This window comes from Alosa sapidissima, chromosome 7, assembly GCF_018492685.1.
Source record: "Alosa sapidissima isolate fAloSap1 chromosome 7, fAloSap1.pri, whole genome shotgun sequence".
In the NCBI taxonomy this organism is placed as follows: Eukaryota; Metazoa; Chordata; class Actinopteri; order Clupeiformes; family Clupeidae; genus Alosa; species Alosa sapidissima.
Genome location: NC_055963.1, coordinates 22,997,610 through 23,025,175, shown reverse-complemented (window position 1 = coordinate 23,025,175; position 27,566 = coordinate 22,997,610). Strand labels below are relative to the sequence as shown.

The 27,566-nt window shown below is 43.0% G+C and overlaps 2 protein-coding genes and 1 long non-coding RNA gene across 9 annotated transcripts in view; 1 reads left to right on the top strand and 2 right to left on the bottom strand.

The window, feature by feature from the left end:
- Window positions 1-1,101: 1,101 nt before the first annotated feature.
- On the bottom strand, window positions 1,102-21,435 carry tfe3a (transcription factor binding to IGHM enhancer 3a). 6 transcript variants are annotated; one of them, XM_042097854.1, is made up of 11 exons: window positions 20,601-21,435; window positions 17,279-17,392; window positions 15,054-15,294; window positions 13,826-14,050; window positions 12,374-12,472; window positions 8,578-8,695; window positions 7,884-7,940; window positions 7,405-7,480; window positions 6,584-6,613; window positions 6,228-6,375; window positions 1,102-5,601 (listed from the first exon to the last, which is right to left on the bottom strand). In XM_042097854.1, exons 1-11 carry the CDS (start codon window positions 20,765-20,767, stop codon window positions 5,122-5,124), a joined length of 1,755 nt encoding a protein of 584 aa, XP_041953788.1. In that variant the 5' UTR covers window positions 20,768-21,435; the 3' UTR covers window positions 1,102-5,121. The 6 variants fall into 6 exon arrangements, with proteins under 6 accessions (XP_041953788.1, XP_041953786.1, XP_041953787.1 ...); XM_042097852.1 differs by having other exon boundaries at window positions 6,228-6,384; window positions 20,601-21,434; XM_042097853.1 differs by having other exon boundaries at window positions 6,228-6,384; window positions 7,884-7,934; window positions 20,601-21,434.
- On the top strand, window positions 18,112-26,754 carry LOC121713333. Its single transcript, XR_006032798.1, has 2 exons — window positions 18,112-18,225; window positions 26,303-26,754. It is a non-coding gene; the product is annotated as an uncharacterized LOC121713333 (long non-coding RNA).
- fgd1 (FYVE, RhoGEF and PH domain containing 1) overlaps window positions 25,025-27,566 on the bottom strand; it is a 29,070-nt gene continuing 26,528 nt past the window's right edge. Inside the window, exons 15-17 of one of the 2 annotated variants that reach the window (XM_042097848.1) lie at window positions 27,360-27,518; window positions 26,891-27,037; window positions 25,025-26,552 (exon numbers count right to left, since the gene is read on the bottom strand). In XM_042097848.1, the coding sequence (XP_041953782.1) occupies window positions 26,283-26,552; window positions 26,891-27,037; window positions 27,360-27,518 (576 nt within the window). In that variant the 3' untranslated portion in view covers window positions 25,025-26,282. The remainder of the gene's footprint in view (window positions 26,553-26,890; window positions 27,038-27,359; window positions 27,519-27,566) is intronic. The other variant, XM_042097849.1, reaches the window with a different exon arrangement.

Sequence of the window (27,566 nt, the reverse complement as noted above, 5' to 3'; positions counted from 1 at the left end):
GCGTGCCAGTGCCTGCCAAAACTAATAACAACCCATCCCGCTGGCCCGTCCACTCCTTTAAAGAGTTCATGCCTCAAATAACAAGACAGGGCCCCATTCTTTGCCTAGAACACCCAGAGATAAAATGCAACACCCTCCCGTTACAGACTGTGTTATATGCTATTAAAACACACCGGCCAGGAAATTCATCCAGTATTCATTTACCAAAACAGCATGCCCACCCATTCCAAGAGCCCACGAAAGCACTGGGTTAAACCAACACTGCTCAACAGGTGGCACGACACATGTCCAAAACTAACAGAGCAGCCAGCCTGGAGAAATAGCTTTGTGGAGAAATAGCACCCAATTAAACAACAGAGAGTGAGTGTGTGTGTGTGTGTGTGTGTGTGTGTGTGTGTGTGTGTGTGTGTGTGTGTGTGTGTGTGTGTGTGTGTGTGTGTGTGTGTGTGTGTGTGAGAGAGAGAGAGAATCTGATCATTCTATTGTGGTGTGGTTAGAGGTTTTAAGTGTGTGTGAGCTTCAGTAATTCCATAGAGCATACTCCTAAAAACATGGTTAAAATTAGCATGACCAGAATCGTTCTAGTTAAGTCAGTGGGGGCCCACTTTTGAAATATGAGAAGTCATGAGTGTCTTTGTACATCTGCATCCCCTGCCCGAATCCCTTAACAAGCCCTATTTTTTTAAAAGAGAGTTGCTTGACTAAAAAAAACCATATGATTTCAAAATGATATGCATATGCCTTATTGTCATTCAAATCAACTGTACATATTACAGTGCTCATCAATGATTCATTGGTATATCACTGCTAGTCTGAACACAAGAACATCAACTCATGACCAAGAGTGCCATCTAGAGGTACATATTTGATTCTATAAGTAAGATTCACTATAACAACTGACTTGCATTCCACATTTGCTTCAAACACCCTTCTTGAGGGAAATTGGTTAGCAGGGGTATCTTTGTTAGTACAAAAAAACATGTTCAGAAATTGAAATGTATATTCAATTCATAGTCATTTCAATACTTAAATGCTTGTTAATATGATAAAACCACAAACTGCCACTTAATTCTGGGACAAAGAACCGCAAAGACAAAGATAGAAAGTTTTTAAATCACTTTTAATAGATATTTTACGTAAAAGGTAAAAAATAACATACCCAGTCAGTGACTAAAACAAAGGGAATTGAAAATCGCCATCACGTAGCTGTGGTGCTAACAGCCTATGACAGCACCCGCACTCCTCAGCCCTAAGCAGAAGTGAGAAGAACGATAACACGATAGACAGAAGACATCAAAATTTCCCTTTCACGTCTCAGCGAGGTCTCACTTGTGCACTGCATATGATTATCATAAAATACAACTCAAAAGAGAAGTAAAGTAAACATTACCATGTATCATATGGCTCCACTACAGTCCTGATCACATGTCTAGTGTATATGATGAAGGTAAGATTATTTCTTTTTTCCGTTGTAGTACACATTAATTGCACATTACAGCCAGGACATACAAATATTTTACACATAGAAGGTGTCTCGAACATTTTTTAAATGTCTCGTGGGGGGAAAATGCCACAAAATGTTTGTTTTCAATTGATTATTGTACTTTCTCTCAAAAAACCATGGTTGAAGAATAATTCATGAAACCTCACACTTCATTGTAAATGCCTCACTTAAGGGTATTCGTAACAACACTGAATATTCTGACAGGGTGTCCACAGTATGTGCCATGAAAAACTGCTAAAGATACTAAGATGTGTCTGCAGCAAATATATGGTGACTTGATCGCGACTGCACAAACACTTCACACATCACAGTTCACAACAGTTGCATAGGAACTTGCACACATGTCTTTTATCTTTTTGGAGACATACCACTTTAACCACCATGCTGAATGTGCAGGGTAGGGTTAGGCAAGGCAGGCAGGCAGGGCAGCCACAACACAGAGGCTGTGCCAATGACATCATCATGTTTGCGTTTGAGTGGGTGAACTCGGCCTACAGCACAGAAACTGGCCACGGTCAGAACTTAACCCCGGGACAGGACTCACTCACAGCTGCATACACACACGTGCGACCCACACACAAGGCATTCCCTTATGCTACACGGGTTCCACTGAAATGTCCTGCATTTAATCTATTAGAACCTCACTGCTCATAAAACTATTATTAAAAAATCTCTCGACAAGTTTTTCATAGACTTTTGTCTACACAATGAAACAGTATTAAAGAAAATAAACTTTCTAACAAACTATGATTATTATATTCATATATATGTAGATAGATATGTATATGGTTCACAATTAATTATTGACTTGTATAATTCACTTTCAGTAGATAATGGCATTTTGTGATGAACTAAAAATTGAATAAAAATACTTTTATTTGTAAATATTATTGGGAGAATTTTTTTAAAAGTAATTGTCTTTACAAGTGCTGTCACAACGACACATAAAAGTGTTGGCTACTCTTGTCCTCCAGTCATATTGCTTGACACACAATCAGATACTAGGTTCAAACATACACAAACAAGCCATGTACAGTATGAACAAACAGCTGAGAACAGAACAGAACATCTAGCTGTCCTAATGTGTTGACCAGGTAACATTGGACTCTTTGACAGTGAAGATTGAACACTGAAGGTTTCTCCTTCATTTAGCTGAGTGATTTCTGCAAAAACAGGGGATCCTGGGGGATTTGGCGTGGGCCATGCTGTCAGTGTCCCCTACATGATCTGTGTGTTGCTGTTGTGGCATCGACAAAACAAAAGTATTTTCTCTCTCAAGAGTAATCTACTGGTCGTTCTAAAAGCCCACTTGGAAAAACTCATTGGAATTTTCTTTCTGCCTAAAAAAACCCATGATGTATAAATTAAGAGTGTACACAAATAGCAACATACACCCAACGGAATGATAAAACAGTTGATCAACTCAAAGAGTGACACAGACACAAAAATCAGCACCATTTACACCACTAACGAGTAAAGTCTGTTATCCCTTTGTTAAGGCCAAATATAAGGCATCATGGGAGTTGGACACAACTCTCCAGATGCTGTCTTAGTCAGGGCCATGCAACACCAGTGTTATGTTACATGACTATTTCTGTTAGAGCTGCTATGCAGAAAACATGCATGGAGGGGCGACATCTGTACAAGAGAAAGCAAAGAGGAATGATTGAACTGGATACGCAGCAAGTAAACTACCATAAACAGCATTTTTTACAGCAGCCTCATCGTGCTAGATATCCTTACATTGCGAGAGCCAACGAGAAACGTAACGCTATGGGGGACTCTCCTGAGCAATTTAAGAAGTCTGTGCAACTCTGGAAAGCACACAGAAGACTTGCCTGCCAATTATTTAACATGAGCACAGCACACAGAGAGCAAAGTGTGGACTCCCCCGCCTGGTCTGGTTGAAGTTACCAGGAACTGCTTACAGCAGCTTTGCAGACTGGAATTTGACGCATTTGACAGGAACTCAGCTCTGACGCAGAACGTGGCGGCTCTACACAAACATTATAAGACAGGATTATGCGCGGGGGCATGATTGACACTCATAAAGGGGCACCGCTGCACAAAACAGATTTTTCATTTAGGTGCTGTGTCGGAGGGGAATTTGGATGCTTTGCATGACCTGAATCAAAATATGCGTTTATGCCAGACAGGAAATAAAGGATTCGGTCAATTGCGGAGTTCTACACACATACCAATGGGCCATACCGAGATTAGTAGCAAGGTAAAAAATCTTCCACCTAATCTCGTCTATGCCATCAATGAGTGAATTAATGAATAACCTCCATTTACAGATTGAGGGGTTAAGAAAATATACTATGTAAAAACAACACAGAGAATATTACAAAGACAAATGATATTACAAAGGCCATCTTAACTACAAAATGACACGGTCTGACAACTCTGAGGGTCTGTTATGCAAGATGTTCTACAGCTCTTTTTACTTACATCCTCCCTCATGTGTAAACCCCACACACACACACACACACACACACACACACACACACACACACACACACACACAGGAAACTGGCTTCTCTGCTTTGCCATCACCGCCTCTCGGCTCCAGCAAAATCCACAGGAAAGACAGACACACACAAAAAATTCCCAGCAGACTAAAAAAAAGGAGAAAATGGGGAAAAACATCTTTTCTGTTCTTTTTTTTCCTGAGCATTCTACACCTACCTCTTCCTCTGACCCAGAGCAGACCATCATTTACCTCATTCACAGATGGCTTAAAAAAGGCTTGTTTTGAGAAGACTGCTGTGTGTATGTGTGCTATAAATCTCGAATGCTGATCGATCCCTTTCATGTTGGGTGGCTTTCTCAGCAAAAGAAAGCAGCTCTATTTTCATCATGATGATTTAAAAAAAAAAAAACCCTCTAGGTTGTAGATGATATAAATGCAATGCCTGACGCTCTGTCAGAACCCATTATTGTATCAGATATTCTGCTCCGTCTCCATGTTTTCTAAAACAGAGTGGAGACAGAAGTATCCAAATCATTGGCTTGTGTATACAGTGAACAGGGAGCTCAGACCTATTTTGAAAGCTGTACAGTGACATGAGAAGAGCATGATTAAAGGGGCTTTCTGTCCCTAATCCTGTGGTCTATGTACATCAAATCTGTATCACATATAGTTATTGTCAATGACTGAGAAACCTAAAAGGTTAAAAAAAAAAAAAGAAAAAAAAAAAGATTGCATTGCATTGTTCATGAACGGTTTGAACCTGTTCCCACTAAAACAAAACCGCCTCGTGCACACGTCGCTAGAAATGCTAGGCATTGTGGCTATGGAGCGGCTCTGAAGGGCCGATAGACGATCTCCAGGGCCTACGTCGGGGCAGGGAGAGAAGGAGCCGTGTGGAGAAGAAGGGACCCAGGGGGAGAGGGAGGGGGACAGCTCTGCTAAAACACAGTACTATCAGAAGATGCCAGAAGGTCCACATTGCCAAAGCACTACGCTACAGTTGGCCCGAAAACTCAATATGACAGTGGACGTCTGAGCATGGTGTCTCCCATGACGTCCCCAGGGAAAGGGAGGATGGCTTCCAGAGCCTCACGATTCTGAGTTTGTGTCTCACTCAACGTCACTGCTATGCCCCAGTCGTCCGTCACAAGTCCTCGTCCATGCTGAAGCTGCTCCTGCGGCTGCTGGTCTTGGAGGCGCCCGGCGAGACGGACGAGAGGAGTGGGTCGGCGCCCCCTACTGGCGACAGGGCACCGATGGCGCTGCCGCTGCTGCCGTCGTCCATCAGGATGTCCCCCAGGCCCATCTCGGCCATGAGCGCCGGGCTGAAGATGGAGCCGGCCGAGTCGTCGCCGAGCTCGGCGAAGGTGAGCGTGCCCAGATCCAGCGCGCTGCCCAGGGCTCCCGGGGAGGCGATGGACGCCGAGGCCTCCGACAGGAAGGAGGAGGCGGCCGACTGGCCCAGCGCTGACCCCCCGCCCAGGCTGAGCAGGCTCTTGGAGAGGCAGTCGGCCCCCGCCGCTTCCAGAGTCGCCGCTGTCTGCTGCTGCTGAGTCAGCAAGAACTCGGAGCTCTGGGCAGCGGAGGCGGCGAGGCCGTGGAGACGGGCCTGCATCTCCAGTTCCTGTGGGAACAGGGAGGGGAGGGGAGGGGACAGGCTGACCGTTAGTGTGATGCAACTTCGGAGTAACCATTACTCTGCCTCCTGTTGGTGTCTTTGCTGACACTCGGCACAGGATGAGCGTGTGCGAGGTTGTGTGCAATCACAGCAGAAAGGAAATGAGTGGCCGTGCCTGGGGCTTCCTTCTCTCTAGATCCTTCTATTTGCCCGTCCATCTCTGTCTTCCTTCCTGTGCCCTACACTCTTAACCCTAGAGCGCACACACACACACACACATATGCAATCTCAAATGCACACACACACACACACACACACACACACACACACACACATGTATGCAATCTCAAATGCACACACACACACGTATGCAATCTCAAATGCACACACACACACACACACACACACACACACATACACACACATGTATGCAAGCTCAAATGGACACACACACAGACACCCTATTTCCATTCAGTGAGTTCTGTTGGCATGACAAAACTGCCAAAGCAAAATATTTAAACAAACATACCGGTAACAAAAATACCAAATGCAGAGCAAAAAAAGCTGAGATGTGTGTGTGTGTGTGTGTGTCTTTCTCTCCATCTGTGTAGTGTCTTTGGCCTGCCCCTTACCTGGATGCGGAGCAGCAGGCTGCGGTTGTGGTGCTCCAGCTTCTTCTGCCTCATCTCCATCTCCTTGGCACGCTGCTGGTCCTTCTGCAGCTTGCGGATGTAGTCCACCGACGCCTTCAGAATGGTGCCCTTGTTCCAGCGCATATCCCTGTCCCCCCAGCAGTGGCGCAAGGAAAACCAGCACATGGTACAAAACAACCACAGAGATAGAGAAACAGAAAAACAGAGAGAGCGAGAAAGAGACAGAGAGAGAGGACAAAGAAAGAAAGGAGAGAAAGAAAGCTTTTAATTCCTTCAGTTAAAAACACTAGAGTGAAAAACATCTGCATTTGTGTTGTTCTTTGATACAAACATACAGGGATGTGGGCGTCAACAGGTACGCCATGCTGTTGGAGGTGCAAACAAAAGGTGCATCACCATTGAGATCACATAGATAGGAACTGGCTGAAGAGTTATAAAAGCATTTTGTCATGTGTATTTGTATAATGATGAAAAGTTTTTATAACTATCCATATGTGTTCACTTCTGACACCTTGGCTATCATAATAGTAACAATAACAAGCTCTTTCACGTCTTTAGAACACCAGACATATCGGAGGCGCCTAATGTTGAGAACCAAAATTCTATAACCTGCTATATAACTTGGCTGGAGGGCAGAGTGTAATTGGATGACATATATCCTAAAACACAGTGATAAACAGTCAGTGGATATCAACTCATATCCAAGGTGAATTTTACACAGCTGTCAATGCATCTCCAATGTTATTTGCACCTCCAACAACATGGCACAGAGTTTTGAGTGGTCTATCACGTAAGCTTGTGTCAAAGAATAGTTTCTATAAAGCGTTGTATTGAGAGCTCTCTAGGAATTAATAAAATGAGCATGACCCTTCTCTACAGTTAGTCTATAGTGATCACTGGGGTGGACATTTGAGGAAGTACAAATCTTCGGCACTACTTCCTGTACTAGCAGTCATCTCTTCTTCAACCCAGAGCAGAGCGCAGAACAAATGACTCCCATATGCTGGCTCAGGGCACTGCTGGAGGAGGAACTAGACAGACCTTGCCCTGTTCCACTAGTTTTGAACACAACTAGACACTGAACTATAGCACTACTGTGTATGTGTGCAGCTGGTATGTAAGATGTGAGTAATACTGCAACATCATTAAAACTCACGGGTCGCTTGTCTTGGGGATGAGCGCACCCAGCTCCTTGATGCGGTCATTGATGTTAAACCGTCTCCGGCGCTCAACTACGAGAGAGAGAGAGAGAGAGAGAGAGAGAGAGAGAGAGGCACACAGGGCATGAAACGGTCAGGAAGTCAACTGAATGTTTTCTTTGATGCGCATTCCTCTGAAAGCCAGGTAGGAAAAAAAAAAACACAGTCTGTTTTCAGAGGGAACATTTCTCCCTTGATTTAACTATGAGTGTCAAAGTTCAGCAGCAAGGCATAGTCCAGACTTGGCCATAGTCTAATCCGGGATGCTTGGGATTGAGTCCCCTCTTAAAACGTCTGTGCTGTGCACGTTTAGGGCGATACAGGTCAATGAGAACTAGGGAGGGAGAGTCTAAAGTCTAGAACGTAAATCTGGTGATAAGGACTTCCTGTGGACGCCTGAGACAGACATTGGAACACTGAGTGATGAGGAACTCACTGAGGTTGTGGTTGTCCTTTTTCTGCCTTTCCTTCATAAGTGCTTTGGCCTCTGCATCTTGGAGAAAGAGAGATAGAGATAGAGAGAGACAGAGATAGATAGAGAGAGAGACAGAGATAGAGAGAGATAGAGAGCGAGAGAGAGACAGAGATAGAGAGATAGAGAGCGAGAGAGAGTGAGAGAGAGAGAGAGAGAGAGCCAGAGAGAGCGAGAGAAACACACTTCCATTATTTTTCATTTGTCAAGTTCAATAAACAGCATATACCCCTTAGGGTCACATAGTGCATCTCTGTGGTCAGTGGTCAGTTTGTACAATGTAAATAATCTCCAACCCAGCGAGAGGACACATTAAATTATTTCTCAGCGGCACCGTTGAGAGTGAAATGGGAAGTGGGTAGTGGGATGTGGAAATGAGACTAGGGCACTCGCCACCAGTGGACCTCAGGCCGTTCTCTGTGCATATAGAATAGCACCTTACTTATGTGTACATCTTTACATACTTTTTACATATTGTGGGTTGGGTTAGATCACTTTGTAAGGATTATGTCCAAATTCTATGGGTTGCAGTTTTCAAGGCTTGTGCCAAGATAGACAACAAGACTGTGAAGACAACAGAAAAGTAAAGAAACAAAGAAAGGAAGAAATGAAAGATGTGTATCCTGTGTGTGTTTGTGTGTGTGGAACCGGTCCTTACCGGTAAGCTCCCTCTTGACGTTGTGCAGGTTGGCAGGGCAGGAGTTGCTGACGGTGATGGTCTGCGTGGCCATCCCAGCACTGCTGTACACATCCAGGAGGTTGCCCGAGACTGGCAGCTGCAACACAGCCAATCAGAGAGTTCGGTTAACACGAGGCACCACCCACTCTGTTATCTCCATGGCGAGCCTCAGATAAGCGTCCCTTCCAGACAGCGTTCAGTAGCATGAGGATATGCCAGGGGCTGATAGCCTTGGTCAGGGAGGAACTACAGTATGCAAGGGGTTATCGGGTGCTAATCTCACACAAACATTTCACGTTAGCCATGCGGCTTCTGTTAAACTTGCTCCTCTATTCTCCTGCAATGTCCGAAACATCTCATACAATGGCGTAAAAGATCAAAAGACAAAGCCAGTCATTGTTACGTTAAAGTCAATGTTTAAAAAGTGATATGAAACTACAGAGTGCAGCACTAAACCTGCTGAAATGCACCTGTGGTTTAAAAAAATTCCTTCTGTCAGCAGGGACATTGAGAAATCCCCTACAACTTCATGCATGACAGTCCGTCGAGCAGCCGTTACACATTGCAAATCTAGCCCAGCATTTGGATTGGGCAATGACCAAGGACATGGCTGGAAGGCAATGAAGAACTATAGATCTCTCTACGGACTGACAGTCCACTTGTATTTAACTTAACGGCGTCGGCAGGGTTAAACAAAATCACAGCAGATGACTGACTGACCACAGGTAATAACAAGTGAAGGCAGCAGGCTAACCAAACTGATGTCCTCATAAACCAGTAATGCTTCTTTGACACACACCCTAGGCATGCTGTGCTTCACTGTACTCCAACACTACTAACATATAGCTAACATGCTGATATGAAACACACAGTGTGCACTTTGGCTCATATAGGTCTATTAGGTTTAAAAGTACCTGTAACATGAAAACACCAAACACCGGACAATCAGATCAGAAACGTTAACGGTAAACTTTAACCAAGTTTCCAGTTCCACGTGTCCATTAAAAGCGCATGTGGTCAAGGCAAACTCACACCCATTCAAGTCATGTGAATGAATGAAACAAAAAAAAGTTAATTTACCTCAGTCTTATTTCTTTTCTTTTCATGCTCCTGCAGTAAAACCAAAATCATCTTCTCCCACTCAACACACAGCGCTTCCTCTTTCCACACTGACTCGCGAGCACACACACAAAAAAAGAGAGGACTGTTGTAAAATGGAGAAATGTCTTTCGGGAGGAGACCACAGCCAAAAAAAAAAGAAGAAGAAAAAAAAATCCACTATCTGCTCTAACACTCGTTCAGGCCCGCTGTCACTGCAGAATCTCTCTCACTCTGTCTCCTCCCTCTCCCTGTCTCTCTCTGTCTTGTCTTTCTCTCCTCCTCCCCTCTTCTCTCTCTCTCCCCTACTCCCCCCCCCCCCCCTCCTAAATTGACCCCATGCCACCTCGGGCCTGGTCACTAATAGCCAAGTGTAAGAAGTGAATGTTTACTCCCACTGCTATATTACTGGATTCCTGAGGCTCTGGCACACAAACTCCACAGCTCAATTAGCCCACCAGTGACAGCCAGCCAGCCAGCCTAGACACGCTGGAACAGAAGTGTAGCAACCTGTCAATGCTGTGTGACGACTATAAACCAAATGAAGGACTTTGTTAATAGATACCTGATCAAGGGAAACTTTGCTGCAAATTGTCATTGGCCTACAGTGGCTTTCAGCTATGTATAAGCCTCGAGTTGTTTTCAATAAAAACAATACAGTGAGCGCCAGTGAGCATAGCCTTGACTCAATAAATACACATGTGTTTGATATGATAAGAAAAAATGGGCAAACTATGTGCTTGTGCAGCTTTTCCTCTCCTCAGAATGTTGTGGACAAACCTTATCAGACAAGTATGTGGTTGAACAGGATGGGTGTAGAGGGCAGCTCTGTCTATTCTTTCACACAAGAGCAAGGAGCAGCCCAAATCAATGATTAAGGCTGAGGCAACCAAGAAACATGCCTACAGTGCAAGGCACATTACCAAGAAATCATTGATTGAATGCATTTCAGAGTACACAACACACACACACACACACACACACACACTAGTGTTGCACGGTGTATCGATACTAAAAAGGTATCACGATGCCTTAACGCAAAAAACGATACGATTTCCGACGTTTTTAGAATCGATACTTTATTAAGATTAACGTTCTGTGTCTGCGTGAACTGCTGCTCTCATTGCTCCTTGCATGAATCTAGGCAAGTGGGCGTGTCAAGCAGGCAGCTCTGAGTGAGTGAGTGCGCAGCCAACGTCAACATACAGTAGTTCTTTGCCGACCGTCCTCGGCCTTGTGGATAAAACAAAAGGTGAAGTGAAATCTGCAACTATTTCGGATACATCGCGAATAGTGAAGGCAAGCCATCAGGTACACAGAGGCCCGTTTGTGAAATATGTTTCAAAGTCATTTAAAAGCAGTAGGCTACGCATGGAACTTGGCTTAACACCTCGCAGACATATCCCAACATTTTTGTTCAAAGAACGGCAGGTTAACGAATATGCTATAGAAAACACGACTACATGGTTAGTGCCAAGTTCTTCTCTTCTGTTTTAGTCTAGCCTAAGTGAAACGAGTAAGGTTCTCTGGGATAAAGCGAACCTTCCTTCATCAATGAATTTTGAGAGACATAACGAGCTGTAATCATTTTGACGAGACATAACGAGCTGTAATCATAGGGTGCTAATGTGATGAAAGCGCAATGTTCACGCCAGAATAACATTACCATGACTTGTAAATAATCTATTTAATGTTCGGTCAGTACTACTGGTAATATTTGTCATGGCATGTAGACTGCAATTTGTTCAATAAGTATTGCCCAGATGTAGGATAGGCTACCCAAAATGCGCTAATTAAAGCCCACAGCATATAATACCACCAAAGCGTGTTGAGTCCTAATAATAATAGCGGCTTATTGTTACGTTGTAGCAAATCATGTTATCAAAGAAATAGACGTAGGCTAATGTAGGAATGCACACAGACATATTGCAACAGGTAATGGTGTAGGCCCATCTGATGAAGACCTGAGTGGTTGGAACGTCGTACTTGTACACTGGGCGCAAAGAAGACTATCCTCACATTTTTCCCTTTGCAACGGTCAAAGAATTCCCATGAACACGGGAAGGCCTAGGGAAGCCTATACTGTACATCAGATGGCCTAAAGATTAGGCCCCTCTGCATAGCATTCAGTGATTTGCATGCAATAATTTCAACACTGACCTTGATCTAGCCTAGTTTGGCTATTTAAAGCTACTTTATTGGCAAAACACAACACAATGTAAATGAACTATAACAAAAAATAAAGGACTTAATCACACACATCAAGTAGGCCTACTATTTTACTGACTAAAAATAATAATTATGTAGGAATTGACCTGCACACTACAAAAGTGCACCGAATTCAACACAAATGACTCAATACACTTGGAGGAGGTATGAGTCCTTTCTTTTCCAGATATCTTAGGATTTCGCCGTAGTATCGTTTCAGTATCGAGCATCGTGATATTTATGGCAGGTATCGTATCGAAGTCATAATTTTGGTATCGTGACAACACTAACACACACAACACACACACACACAACACACACACACACACACAGAACACAACACAGAACACAACACAACACAACACATTTACACAATGTGTGCTCAAACACACACATTCACACAAGAAAGGTGACACCGACTCATGCATAGAACTTAGAACATAGAAGAATTGTGTATTCAGCAACATACCGTGTTGGCGAGCTGCAAGTTGGAATCAATCAGTGTGATGAAGGGGTCATCGTTCAGACTGGACTCCAAGCTGATGATGTCCTCAATGACGTCTTCAATCTACAGTGCGGAACAATCAAACAGAAACACTATAATGGATCAATATAAAGCCATGTAGCCACAGTGGTAGCCATTTGACACATCTCAGCAAGCCTTCTGTTGGAGGAGCCATCACTTCCCCATCTGAGTCACTCGGCAGACAGGGCTAAAAACACACTGCCTAGTGCTTTTGTGGATGACACATGGACCACACACAAATGATAGCCACTAAAACTCAGCACCCATTCATTCTTTCCACAAAGTGACGGGGTATAGCCAACAGCCAACATCAGCTCGGCGGAGCTGAGCAACAAGATGACTCAGCCCCCCACCCCCCACACAGTATGGCCTCTTAGCATTTAACATCGAGCTGCCTCTTCTGGATACCGACCCCCCCCCCACCTCCATCCTGTGCTGAGCTGCAGGTCCCCATGTGTGGTCAGACACACCTACGGCAGCTCAGGCAGGCTGCGTGGCCACCCGGTGCAAAGTGTGCAGAGGTCAGTGGGTTGCGCGTGTGGCATTTCCCAGCACCGTGTGGCAGCAAACGCATACAGGGCCCCTGGAGAAGGGGGAACTCGACCAGCTTCACACGCTGGTGACAAAGCATGCTATTGTGTGCTGGCCATGGGGGGAACTGAGCTCACTTCAAAAGAGAACTATAATGTCAGATTCGGAGGCCAAATAATCGAAGCAAACAGTTAACTGTTGTCGAAGACCTTGTAAATAGCTTTACATATTAATGGGCTTACGGTGCTAATGTAGGCAAGCACATTTCACTCATTCATTTGTTATTTAACTTAAATGTATGCTGGTGGATATTCAGCCAAATGAAATATAGAGCAAATAGGTCCTTAGATGCTGTGTAACCCGTTTCTGTTGCTGGCGGTGTATTTGCCTATTGAGTTACATTTAACATTTAAGTAACATTTGCCTTATATTTTATATTGAAAAAGACTGTCTATTGTGCGTTGGTGGTATGGGGCAAAAGCCATGGTAGGCTGATAACATTCATCCACCTGCAGAAATAAGGTGACATTTTCAAGCGATCTAATGCAATCTGCTCAATCTCCACATAAAGGGAAAGGCATAGATTGTCATGAGAGGCGAAGAGGAGTCCATTCTTTCATGATCTTTTTACTTTTTCATTCATTTCATTTGAAAGATGAACCTCAGATCTGTAGGTGTATGAGGTTGCCATTATCTTTGCCACACCCTTACACCCCCCATTCACCCACACAATGCGTGATGTAAAGTTAGAGTGGACAGAGTCGATCTAATGCAATCAGCTCAATCTCCACATAAAGGGAAAGGCATAGATTGTCATGAGAGATTGTCATGGTGATGTAAAGTTAGAGTGGACAGGTCACACACCTCTTCTTTGTTGGAGCTGAGACTGAGCACGGCCATGGGGCTGCTGGGCGTGCTATTGGCTGCCGGGGCCAGTTCCGGGGCAGAGCCAGAGAGAGTCGAGGGGGAGTTGCCAAGCTGCTGACTGGCCACGTTGTTGCCCAGCGTGTGGGACAGGTACTCCTTCACCTGCTGACGCTGGGCCTGCTGGATGTGGTACCTGGTGGGGTTCTCCAGGTGAGTCTGCACCTGTAAAAGAACACACAGTCGGGAGGTTAAGGTTCAGCAAAGAAAAATACGCAGTTTCAGGCATTAAACACAATCCTCCTACTTTGCTGTGCCTCAATAGTCTTATCTATTCTGCCAAATCATGTATGTTTTCTTTAATATGCTAACATTAAAAAGATGGTCCTGTGCCTTTGGTATGTTACTGGTAAGCACCTTGTATTGCAAGTCTGCACAAAAGGTGCTATATAAATAAAGACAGATTTGATTTGATGTGATAGACCAGACGCAGCAGAGGCACGGTACTTATACAATATACCGGTAGATTCATGATTGGCCATTTACTGCCCTACATTTACAGGATGCCACCAGATGGTGCTTGGTCATTACACACCATTATGGTACAGCTACACGTTCACTTTATCCTCCATAATATAACAGTTTTTCTCCATCTGCATATGAAAAGAAATGAGAGCTCTTCATAGCAGCTTCATCTCTTTGAAATAGCTTGCAGTAGGAGTATGTGACAAGTGGCTCTGTAATTACCATCGATGGCACATAGTAGAGAAATCTGCTAGGATAAAGCTAATTAAACACACTAGAGAATCCAAAGAGAGCTACCCCAATCACACTCATATGTGCAAACAAATTGGTTGTGTCTACAACATCAGAAAATAACATAATAGAAAAAAATATCTGCAGCAATATATCCAATACATATTTAGTAAAACAAGACAAAAAAGTAATGGCAACAGAAATCTAACTATAGGATTAAATGAAATACACATCATCAGAAAACTAAGATAAATAACAGATGGATGACAACAATACAAACTAAATAACCAAATCAGACATTGACACTGCTTCTCAGAGTAGACAGCAGTGCTGTATAATATTTATCGTGAGGTTTCCCTTTACAACAATGTGCTGTTTTTTTGATCATCCCACTCTGATCAACAGCTGTGTGTCCAAGACTGGGGTGTGTCTACCAAATCCTGTGTCTGAGTGGCCGGCCTCTCATTCTCACCTTCAGCACCTCCACGGGCACCTGTGCCGGGGCGGCTCTGGCGGCGGGGAGCATGGTCGCCATGGAGATGGCGGGCGTAGTGTCGTTGGCGGACCGGAGCTGGGCGCTGTTGGCCTGCTGCTGGGCCTCACGCCGCTCTTGGTCTTGCGCCTGCTGCCGCATCAGCTCCTGCCGCATCAGCACCCGCGACGTCATGGTGGTGCTGAGAGACGGCGCCGGGTCGGCCGGGGTCACTGAGGCACTGGGGGGGGGGGTCAAGTTCAAATCAGTTCACCAATTTTACTTCAGGGTACTGTTAGCCAGCACAGATGTCTCTATGTGTTTGTGCATTTGAGTGTGTGCGTGTGCGTGCGTGTGTGTGTGAGTGTGTGCGTGCGTGTGAGTGAGTGAGTAAGTGTGTGTTTGTGTCTGTGCGTGTCAGGCATGATACTACTGTTATGTTCATGCTAAATGAATGATGCAAGGGGAAAGGGGAATGTGGTTTGAGGGCTTAAGGCTTGTGGCGTAACAAACTGCTCACCCCCACATGCCTGATCAGAAAGGTGCACAGCTTTAGCTCAAACAATAGTTGCTACTGTATATTCGCTGTGCTCATACACTACTGGGGTTATATGGTTAGGCCAACTCCAGGTTGCCACCTAGCCTGTCTATAATAATAATCACTTTACAAACAGGGTATTTCAGAGATCTGGAGTGTTGTTCTACAATTGTCTATGTAATGCTATTTTAAGACTTGTAAGCTAATTAAGATATGGAGTGATTTTTTTGTGTGTTTGAGAACTAAACAGATGGCAAACCTTCCCAGAGGAAATGGGCCTCTAAAAACAGCAACCCTCAGCGTTAGTCTGATCTATTCATCTAGTCTTTTTTTCAACCTAGGGTCTTCTCCTACACTTCTCTTTTTAACACTCAATCAAAAGTCATGGAGGTGGTCTTCTTAAGGGGACTGAAAGAACATTTTTCAAAGACTCTGTACAGGGAGCATTTCTGCTGAATCACTGGGATGTTGCTGGTATTCAAAACAGTCTGGGGGCAAAATGAGGAAACTCAATACTGGCATGGTAATCTCTTCCAGACGGCTTATCGTGGTGTGATTTATCAACACCACAAAAGGAAAAGGTCCAGCGTCAAAAGATGGCAGAGGCTGTGAATCTGTTTGGGTTATGAGAACTCTCTCTCTCTGTGTCTCTCTCTAGTAAACCTTACTGGTTGGTGGTTTTATATGACTGCATTTTTGTTAAACAGGTTAAACAATGGTTTAATAGAGGAGTGTTAAATCTCTCTCTCTCTCTCTCTCTCTCTCTCTCTCCTCTCTCTCTCTCTCTCCTCTCTCTCTCCTCTCTCTCTCTCTCTCTCTCTCTCCTCCCTCTCTCTCTCTCTCTCTCTCTCTCTCTCTCTCTCTCCTCTCTCTCCTCTCTCTCTCTCTCTCTCTCTCCTCTCTCTCCTCTCTCTCTCCTCTCTCTCCTCTCTCTCTCTCTCTCTCTCTCTCTCTCTCTCTCATCTGGTTATAGCTGAGTCACAGGGGAAGTCCCTGGATGGAGACGGAGGGGATGTTCTGTAAACAAGAACCCAACACCTCTCTGCTCTGCCTCCTGCACAGCGCAGCGTGTGCAAACCTGTCACTGGACCACAAACCAGGTCGTCAGGGCAGACAGAGGACAGAAAACGAAACCCAGAATGTTTTAAAAAGGCTTGCCGAAAACAGCCTGCATAATCTCATAACGCCAACAGCTGAGAGGCTTTGAGTAAATTGAGTGGTTCGTCTGGACACACTACTGTGAGGAATTGAACCAGGAAACCAGAAGACTTGACAAACGTTTACTTAATACAGCCGAGTGGGGAAAAAAAAAACATATTGCATATATACATTTACAATACAAGATAATGCATACAAACAATGAATAGGAACCCATTATTGTTTCACATTCTTGATCCACTTATAACTGTTAATAACAGACAAATAAAGTATCTGAACCATGCGGTACCTTCAAGCATTAAGTTCCTCATAGAAATCCCCTTTACAATGTGAATGAGAACAGGAAATGGAGGATACCAAGCTTTGGTTTCCTCTAAAACACAACTACGCTCATCATAAATCTATAGTGAGGGGGTGGCAGCTCGCAGGTTTTAAATCGGTGGGATTACCGTGCTTTAGAGATTTAGTAGTTCACATAAGGCTGTTACTCGCTGGTCCGAGCAGTCGAGCACGGCAGGTAGTGACTCACCTGAGAGAAATGGGCTGACTCTTCAGTTGATAGAAGGTGTCCGAAGCAGACGCAATAATGCCTTCGACTTCTATGTCAGCGACTATGCCAGATTCAGGAAGGACAGGCTCCAAACTGTGAAATGGAAAACACCACAATGCATTAGGTAGTAGTACCAACATTCAAATTACATTAGGACAAATATAAACCTTAACACCTCAGTAAGTTTGAATGTGATTGTTTTGAAATAATTCAGACTGACAGTGTGATGTACAAAAAACCTGGGAGGAGTATGACTAAGTGCTGTGCTATGTATTGGTTCTGCCCACTCAACCAACCGGCACTTAACATTTTTCAGGTGACCCATATAACATCCTATATGAAGTTTTCAAGTTACAGTTGTAGAAAACTAGCAACAATGTGATTTGGTAATAACAGAGGAAATGTTGTGAGAGCTTCAAACACAAAGTAAGGAGATCCAACATGAGAGGTATTCATTTCCATAATGTAAGTCTCACGTTCCCACTTCCCAGTGCTTTACAACAGCTGATCTAATATAATAAACTATACACACTTGCAAAACAAGATGGCCACAACAGCAAAAAGCCTGAATTGACAGATCAGCTAAAGTAATGGGGACATAGGCCATTAGTCATAACGTACAGATTGTATCATGTATCATTGCATAAAGACGTAAAAATCTAAACATATCACTACGAATCATAATGATCATTGCTGACACTACACAGGGTAAAACTCTTGCACGCAACGCAAATCGGTTGTAGCTCATCCTCTTTAACACACAGCAGGTGTTCTCATTCTTGACAGACGTGAGCGACATCCTGTGCGTGATCCACACGAATGTAAACACTGATGTCCTGCCAGCACGTTCACAATTCAAGTTACACAATACGCAATGTGACATAAGACGAAACTTCCCAACGCGTCTGGCTCGTAAATGAAGAAAGGTAGGATCATCGCACGGGAAGATTAAAGTGTCGTGGGAAAAATGAACACTCATAACGTTACCTTCCGAGAGCGATGGTTTGCTGCCTCCGTTACATGAATGGGCAAACATACGTAGAACAGCAAAGCCGACCTATATCCAAACAACTTCTAAATCTATAATTTGTGGACGGTCGAAAGTTACACGACAGAAAGATATGTTTAAGAAAAACCCCAACGATTTATTTAATACTACTTGCAGTACATGATTAGACTGAGTAGCCATGTTTCTGCGTTCGAGCCGACGCACTCTTTTTCTGACCGGTTTCCGGGAAAACCATCGCGGGAATACGTTTCATCGCCAGGCTGTTTTAAAATCCAGACATCAAGGTTACGAGTCGCGACAGTGAAAAATCGTTGCACCGGACACTCTCACGCACTGTTAAATAAGCCTGCTCAGTTGCTCGAGATAACTACGGTCCCAGAGACCAAAACACATAACGACTGAGTTTCTAAAAATAGGAGGTTACTAAACTAAATCCTTCCTTTCCATGACCACGAGAGGGCGACAAACTCTAACTGAATTCGTTATTCAGACTACTGTTCCTTGCAAACTCACATTTTGTATGAACTGATTGTCAATCATGTAACGTTGAAACGTTGCATCTGACATCTCGCCAATAAAGTAGGCCACTCCTGGAAAATTCTGACAGCTGTAGAGTTAACTACCAGAACATAAAAGTAAGGGGATACATACATCGCAAAGTTTTATTATTAAAGTTTTAAGTTTTTCCATAACTAGGCCTATACTATATTGCAGACAATAAAGTGAATCAAAACTGCTTAAGTCAACTTAATTAAATCCTTCAAACATCTGAGTGGAGCAGAGAATAGTGGGGTGGGGGTGGGGGTGGGGGTGGGGGGGGGCGTGGGAGAATTTGCTGAGTCACATCCTCTTGAATTCAAGGTCCAAACCAGAGGTTGTAAAAATGGCCATTACAGCGTGAGGGTTTTCAGCTTAACATTTTCAAAGCATTCTTTGATGTTATGCTTACAAACATTTGGGGGACTATTCTGTCAACTACACAAAGAATGTTCCCAGCCCTCTGAAATCCCTTGATGGTAGCCTAGTGACTAGTCTACTTGGTTGTCTTGCGCCTGCATTCAAACCATTACTGTAGTCTGTCATTAAGCCAGGGATACACACACCTATGCCATAAAGATACACATGATGACATTTGTATGGGATTACGTAATGCTTGTTGTATATTCAAGTGAGTAGCCTAGCCATTGTGATATTTTCTCTTCAGTGTGATTGGATGTGATCGTAATAAAGCCATGCTCTGTTATTCTCACAAGTTAAAAATCTAACCTCTCAGCCACTCTGCAGAATGTCAGACTGAGACATTTGGCTGTAGAATATTGACCTACTGTCAGGCCTACTGTCACTGGGGTGCTCTGAAGTGACTCGTCTACAAGGCCAGGGGAATAGAAAACAAAGGCAGAAATCAACTGCTCTCATGTTTTAGGCTACATGCATTTTACAAGCTGTCTGTTTGGCCAATACATCTGCTCCCTCTCAAGCGATTCATTACAATGAACAACAGCCTGTTTGTGAAAATCATAATGACAACAGATAACAATTCTCTTGTGATATCTAATCTAGCACCAACAATTTGACATCTCCCCCTGATCTAATTACCATAATTGTGGCCATGGGGCAGGAAAGACTGGTATTAATTTGACCAGCATTCATTACACGATAACAAGTGCTGTTCTTCAAAAATATTTTCAGCACCTAGTTTGCCGACTTGCCAAACTAGCCTATATGCTACTTTCAGACCACTTTTGGTCAGAAAATGCTGAGCTGACCTAATGTTACACCACAAGCTTCCTTCAGGCTATTTCAGCAAAAATGCATGGCCATTGTGAAATGTCAAAACATTTAGGAGATGTTCCAGGCCAGTTCACACAAAAGACCAGACACAGACTATTTCTCAGGTTGACATAATGTTTTTTTTTGTTGTTGTTTTTAAGGTATACCAAGCAGTTTTATTGAACGTACAACATTTGAAGTTGACAAAGATTCCTGCTTAAATTGTAAAGAACTTAGGCTACTACTACACACTTATCAATAAGTCCACCACATACGACAACTATAATAACCGTCAATGAATATTATTCTTTAAACACATATTGACTTTGTAGGCAACATTCTTGGATTTTACAATTTGGTCCTAATTGCCAGCCAAAACACGAGAGATGTTATCTTGATCAAATCAATGGTTTCGGCTACGCTGTAGCTCAGACAACAAAACCACAGGCAAAAAGCAAAATAATCTATTCAAATGTTACAACATTTCAGCTGATGGTACCCAAATATTGCGCATCAGCTCACCTGATCAAGTTCATAGCCTCTGCATCAGAGTCGAGAATCACGAACACTGTCTGGGGTTGCTCATGGGGCACCCGGTGTCCCGATAACATGAGTTGATTGGCGTTTTGATAAAATTCCACTTTTCCATTTTCTTCACCCTTCTGTTCTGAGGCAGAGAGGGCAGACATGTCTCCGCCGGAAACTTTGATCCTAGGTTGACTTTGGAGGAGAACAAGTCGACGTGGTACAGCTAGCTTTGTCGTTAACGTTACTGTTTTGATGCTAATATTACGCCTACTAAGCTGTTAGGATGACGAACTTGCTTGCAACTAACTTATTATATTCTTACCAAACTAACGTCAACGTGAGCTGAAGTTAGCGATATCGGCTATGCACAAAATAAAGGACGAAAGGCTGTTAGCAACCGAAAGTCAAATTATTATGTGAATCTTCAGATGTCTTGCTAACGAACTAACGGCAGCGTTAGCTAATGTTGGATACCTTTGTATCGCGAGCGATAACTTTTTGGCGTCAAATGATAACGTTACGAAAACGTTGCAGAAAATCTATCCTCACCCACTATAAACTGATGTACGTCCATTCAATTAACAGTAACGTTATAGTAGTGATCCAAAGAAAACCGCCAAACGAACTGTCTGGCCGTTCTCACCTTTCCCGGAATGAATGAGCAGGCTACGCTGTGTGACCAAGCCGAATACTTAGCTCGCACTAGCTTGACCAGTGAAAGTAGTCCACTGTATCGTTTCTGTACAAGAACGGGAGGGGAAAATCCACGATGACTCAACCTTCAAAACAACAGATCAGCCGAGTTTGGATAGACAAGACCGAGAACCAATAGAGGAGCTTGCGTAGTGGTACTTTGTTTCTCTTTATCCAATGTGGTTACAGTGGAAGTTTGTTTACGTTACCAATTATTTCATCACCCCTTCTTCTTCTTGGCTACACCAGCGACAAACAACTAAATCACTTTCCATTACATCCAAACTAAAATGTAGGCCTAGGCCCAGCTATCCAGTGTTTTTTTCCGTTCGCCCTGCATAATGGAGTAAGGTTGAACCTATTTGTTAAAATAGCTTTAAAGGGCTATTTAAAAAGGTTCTCTCAAAGATTGTGTTGTCTAGGCCTATTCATAAACAATGAAGAGTGTTGTCAAATTGATTGACACTGACCGTTTATTTTATTCTTTTTAAATTCATAAACATTGTCATGATCTTGCACAGATTTTATCGGGGATGTCAACATACAATGGTACCCAGTGGCCTGCCACTAAAATAATAATAGTAATAACAATAATGATAGCAATTGTAATAATCATGTCATGTGTACAATAAACCTAAACAGTTTACCATGAAAAACTGTGCCATATAGTAGGTTTGGTTTAGCAAGGCTCCTTAATCAATCCAACGTTGAACTTTGCTCATGTCTGGGCCATCACATACAACATATTTCACCATAGGCAATCACAGTCCCTGTGCATCCTCCAATGTTCCTCCGTGGGTTGTCTGGCAAGATGTAACAGGCAAGTCAATTCTCTCCTCCCCACTCACACTATACTCACTCACAGTGCATAGATGCATCAACTGCTGCTGTATGAGTCTGCTAGCACAAATGGATTGAGGCACTTGCTCTCTCACTCTCTCTCTCTGGGAGTATGGCATGTAATGGATGAAGCCCAGAAATAAAAAGGTAAAGGCACAAATCAATCACTGTTTCAGCTATAGAAGTCATAGAGAAACATCAGCACCCAAGCACCTTGTCATACTTCTGCTGCCCCAGGTTTTTTTTGTTTTTTGCCTCTGCTGTCAAGTACTTCTCCAGTCACCCTGGGAGCCATGTTTTGTGCATGTAGCATGTGTGGCCTATTGTTAGACAATTCTGAAATAAAGCAACTATCAGCTGATATAATTTTATTTGATTTGAAGAAATTAAGTGTAAGATTGTTCATAGCAAATTTAAAAAGTCTTCTAATGACATCTGAATTGTTCTAGGGCTGATTTATTGTTACATAACCAAAATATTTTTAAATGTACATTTTGTATTTTTACTCTAAACAGCATTTCAGTTCACACTGATGGAGTGGTCCACATTTGAGTTTGGCCACAAAGACATTTTTAGACTCACACACAGTGAAGGAACATCTCCTGAGGTGGGTTCCAATGGTGAACTGATACAAGGCCACCGATGACCAACTGTAGATATCCCTGATTTAAAATGTAGCTACAGTTAGACAAATGAGGACCACTAAGAACTTGTCACTAGTTGACAGACTATCACTCTCACAGAACGGCTAGCATGTAGCCATACGAGTGTCACTGTGAAAAATCAAATCATTTACCATTTCAATCTTGCCAGACGTTCCCATAAGAAGGAGCACTGCTAAGGTGTCATGGACTGTGGTGACCGTCCACTTCACAGGGTTGTAACAGTATAAACAGAAACACAGTCCCCCCCCCCCCCCCATATCTAGGTTGTAACGCTGTGATAGCTATTCACATCTGCAGTGATGGCAGATTGGGCCCCATCTTGAAACTAAATTACAGTAACTAAAAGCACCACGCCAGCACAGCTGTTTCCGGGACACGGCAATAATCTGGTCATGTTGGCTGTAGGAGTAGCCTCCTGAAAGAGTGAGGCACAGAGCCCTATCTGAATTCAAAGAAGGGTATATTAAAAAAGGAACTCGGATGTTCAAGATATCGCACAATCTCTTCAGGCGGGGCGTAGGCTGAAGCGTCCTATGTCGATACATGCGTTTGTACTCAAGATGAACATGCGCTGAACTGCAACTCAACAAAGAAAAAATCAGATATCTGTCACCAGGATAAAAACAGTGAAAAATGAGGCAAGATTACTGCTTTAGGATAACATGAACATGATGTAACCAAGGCGCCAGTCTACTCAAGTTTACTTGCTAGAGTGTGCATAATCTGACTAAGCCTCAGTAATAATGAAAAATAAACAATAAAAACAGAAATTCATGCACTAAATTAAATTAGAGGTACAGAATATTTAATCTGAACATGAACAGATTCTACTTGCTTTCAATTAAACCACCTTTACATGTTAAAACCCTTGATTTGTGTGTTGGCCTGATGCAACTGGAATAAAAAAAAAAGAAAATTACAATAAATACAAGGTATAAAAATAAAATAAAAAAACACACACATAGATAAACACAATTAAACAGAAATGTACTGAATGACTCATTCAATGACTCAGTCATGTTCCTGCAGTATACTTTGGCAAAAGCAGAGGTAAAATAAAAATGATGATAACACTAAGTACTGTACTGTAAGGCATGATTCAGAAAACTATAATGCTGAGGGGATAAAAATAATCATCCAGCAGGTGCATACAATGGTCATTCTCATCTCATAACTAAATGACAGGCTTCTCTGTTTTTCTCTCACAACAAATACTGGACATTAATCAGCACTATATGATGTTAATAACATCTGGAACTGGTTGACGTGGTCTCACATACTCATCTCACGACTTGAAGTGCGCATATTCTGGATTTTCTTGCTGGACAGCACACGTGAAAGAAAGGAAAACTGACACAAAATGACTGTTTATATACAACCCTTAGCATTCTGACTGGTTGGGTCTGGCTTTCAAATAGAGAAATTGTTTGACAAGAAAGAGCAAGATCAAACAGTACCAAAAAAACAACACCAAATTAGTTTCACAGGTATTCTGAGTTGGTAAGTATTGTAGAAATCAAATAAAAGTAAAAGTCAAAGGTTTCTTTTCTTGAGTAAACCGTATGGGGAGTAGACATAAGAGCTATAGCTATTCCCATTAGTATGATCCATCACATTTATCAGAAGTCCAAATCAGACCACAAATGACAGAAAACACCAAGCTTCTCAACGATACCAGACCCACAAAACTGGGCTTTGAGGAGAATAAATTATATTTACAAATGCAGGTGCCAATACCCTTTTGTAATTTTGTATACACAAAAAACACTGCTATTCAAAACACTCAATATTTCAATCATAACATCTGCCATGTATTTCTTCATATATACTTTCTCTCTCTCTATTATTTATCAAAATGTTTCATAAGGCTTTACCACTGATGTTATGATGATAAGAATCTGCCCCAGTTTCAGACTTTTTAAAATCATCTTGCTACAAATTCGCTCCCATTATCTACAGTCTTATCAAATACCAGAAAAAGCCTTTCTATCGCTGACCTGACTTCCATGCACAAATTCACAAAATGACATACTCAAGTTAAAAACATGAGCTTTAGGGTGTATATTTCAAAAACTAAAGTTTCAGTCACAATCAGTTTATATGTATATATATATGTATGTATACACACATACATGTATACACACACACACACACACACATATATATACATATATATATATACACACACATATATATATATATATATATATATATATATATATATATATATATAAATGAAACAATAGATATTCAGTGAAAAATTGTTTTCTTATTGGGGAGTTTTTAATCTCCTTTCTGTACAATTGATTGAGGGGAAAAACGTTAGCCAGCCTTATAAAGACGCTGTAATACAGCCGCACTCCACTGGATGGCAGAGGGGCTGTTTAGTAAAATAGGACTTAGTCATCATAAAAAAGCAAATCCCCTCTACAGTGCTGAGGGCCATTAGCCCTCTCAAGCCTGTGTCTAGCACACTGGACAGGCACTAGACACTGACTCTAATAAGATTGTTAAAAGTGGCTGAATTGCTTGATTGGTCTTTAAGCTCATAATACAGCACCCTTGGGAGTTGCCCTGTCTATGGGAGATTTTGCACAATAACACAGAGCCATTTGGCCCCTTCTAGGTGTTCTTTAAAGTGTCTATGTATATGCTTGTACAAGCACCACTATGGGAACCTTAACAGGACAGGGACCTATTGCCAGATTATACGTACGTACATACATCTCTCTAAAAAATACAAAGTCTCTAAAACCCTTGGCGCCATTACCCATCAGTGACACACTGCAGTCTCTCTCATTGTGCAAGCTGGAGTGTCATCAGCATGGAGGCTAACAGTGGCATATCCTCTCCTGTCCTCTTCTCTCTACTCCTCTCGCCGTCCTTAAGCTCACCATATCCCACAACTGAACTTGACTGCTCCTTTCCATGTAAATACACTCAATGATATTAACAGAACTGTCACAGCGAAGTAAGAAATATCACAATCCTTCTGCCAGCAAGAACAAAGTTACAAACACTCCACCCCAAACAGACCTCACTCATTAATAAACAACACAGCAAAGTTTGGCAGAAAGAGTGGGGTGCTATGCAACTGAACAACAGAAGAAGTATCGCTAGCCAGAGGGAAAGGGGGGTTTCTATTCAGTAAGAGCGTATATGGTGTTTTGTCTCTGATGCGTCTTCTTTGAGGGTGTGTACACTTTGGCAGGATTGCAAACACTGGTCACTCACAAGATGAGCAATACACGGAGAAACGTACCTTGTAGATATTGCATGCAACTGACAACTGACACTTAGTACAGAGAAGTGAGCGTGTGTGTGTGTGTGTGTGTGTGTGTGTTTTGACGTGTGTCTGTATGTCTGAGAGGGTGTGTCTGTGGTTTGTAACTGTTCATGTACGCTCGTGTTTTTGTTAAGTTTTTCGAGTGTGTGCAAAAGGGGATGATATCTGTAATATTTTTTGTTTATAGACAAATCATGTGCTTTCTCCCACAGGGGCTAGCTCCTCCCCCTCTTCCTCCAGGGCCTCTGAGATTGGCCCGTGGGACTGTAGTTCCTCCCCCCTGCCGGCTCGTGATAGGACCTCCATCCAGCGTCGCTGCAGCTCCTCGCTGTCGGCGCTGAAGTAGACCGTCAGGTGACTCTGGCTCATCTTGAAGGCATGGCGGCGCTCCAGCCGGTCACATGGCTCTGGGAGGGAGACTTCGAACCCAATAAGAGGAATACTGCGCTGGGCTTTCACATCCTGAGCATGACACAAGAAGAGAACAAACGAATCAGCTGATGCCTCAAGCGGCCGTGCATATGAAACATGTCTCTTGTTTCTTAGTTTGTTGACCTTGCACATGAATGCACGTGAAAAAAGAGGAATACAACTTTCATATGTGACCCAAGTTAAACTGTATTGTACAATGTAGGCAATAAAACACATGAGGTTATTAAGTTAAGTTAACAAGTGCAAGTTGTTTATACGATTGGTTTGCTACTGCTTACATATTAACACTGTGCTGCAGTATATCTAAAACAGACAGAGGTTACATTGCACAAGAATACAAGGAAAACACCACCACAGGAATGTCTCACCTGTGGTGCACCATAGATGTAGAGCACCAAAGGTTCATTCTCTGGAATGACAAACCAGGCTTTTTGCCAGCCACGCCCCCCTCCTTTCTCCATGTGGTGCAAGAAACTGCAGAGGATGCTGTTTTCTGCTGCCACGGAGGCTTGTTTCTGTTGGACACACACACACACACACACACACACACACACACACACACACACACACATACACACACAGACACAGACATACACACACACACAGACACAGACACACACAGACAGACACAGACAGACACACACACACACACACACACACACGCAGTAAGGGTTAGGTATGTCATTTGTTCATTTCAACACCACCATTTTAACTGATAGTAGCCCATCTCTAATATCAGCATTACAGCATATAAGGGTTGGACTTTCAAGAGAGTGATGTCTGTCACTGGACCATGCACTCTGTTCATGCTCGTTGAGTGGCTTGGCACTAGCTTACCTCCAGGATGGAGCGACGTCTCTGGGTACTGCTAATCAAGCTGGCAGGAGAAGGAGGCACTCCCACAAGCGTGGTGTAGCAGTCCACACACACACGGTTTGCTCGGTTGTTGTCATACAACAGGCGAGCACGGAACTCTGAGCATTTTCCGCACACCACCTGAACGAAAGAGTCCAAGAGTCACTTCTCTGAGGCTAACAGGAAGAC

Excerpts from the sequence above, each read along its gene's own strand:
- tfe3a (XM_042097852.1), bottom strand. The coding sequence starts at position 20,767 with ATGTCTGCCCTCTCTGCCTCAGAACAGAAGGGTGAAGAAAATGGAAAA. Across the intron at positions 7,941-8,577 it reads CGTCAAGAGGGAGCTTACCG|ATGCAGAGGCCAAAGCACTT; the intron begins GTAAGGACCGGT and ends TCTTTCTCCAAG. Across the intron at positions 7,481-7,883 it reads AAAGGACAACCACAACCTCA|TTGAGCGCCGGAGACGGTTT; the intron begins GTGAGTTCCTCA and ends TCTCTCTCGTAG.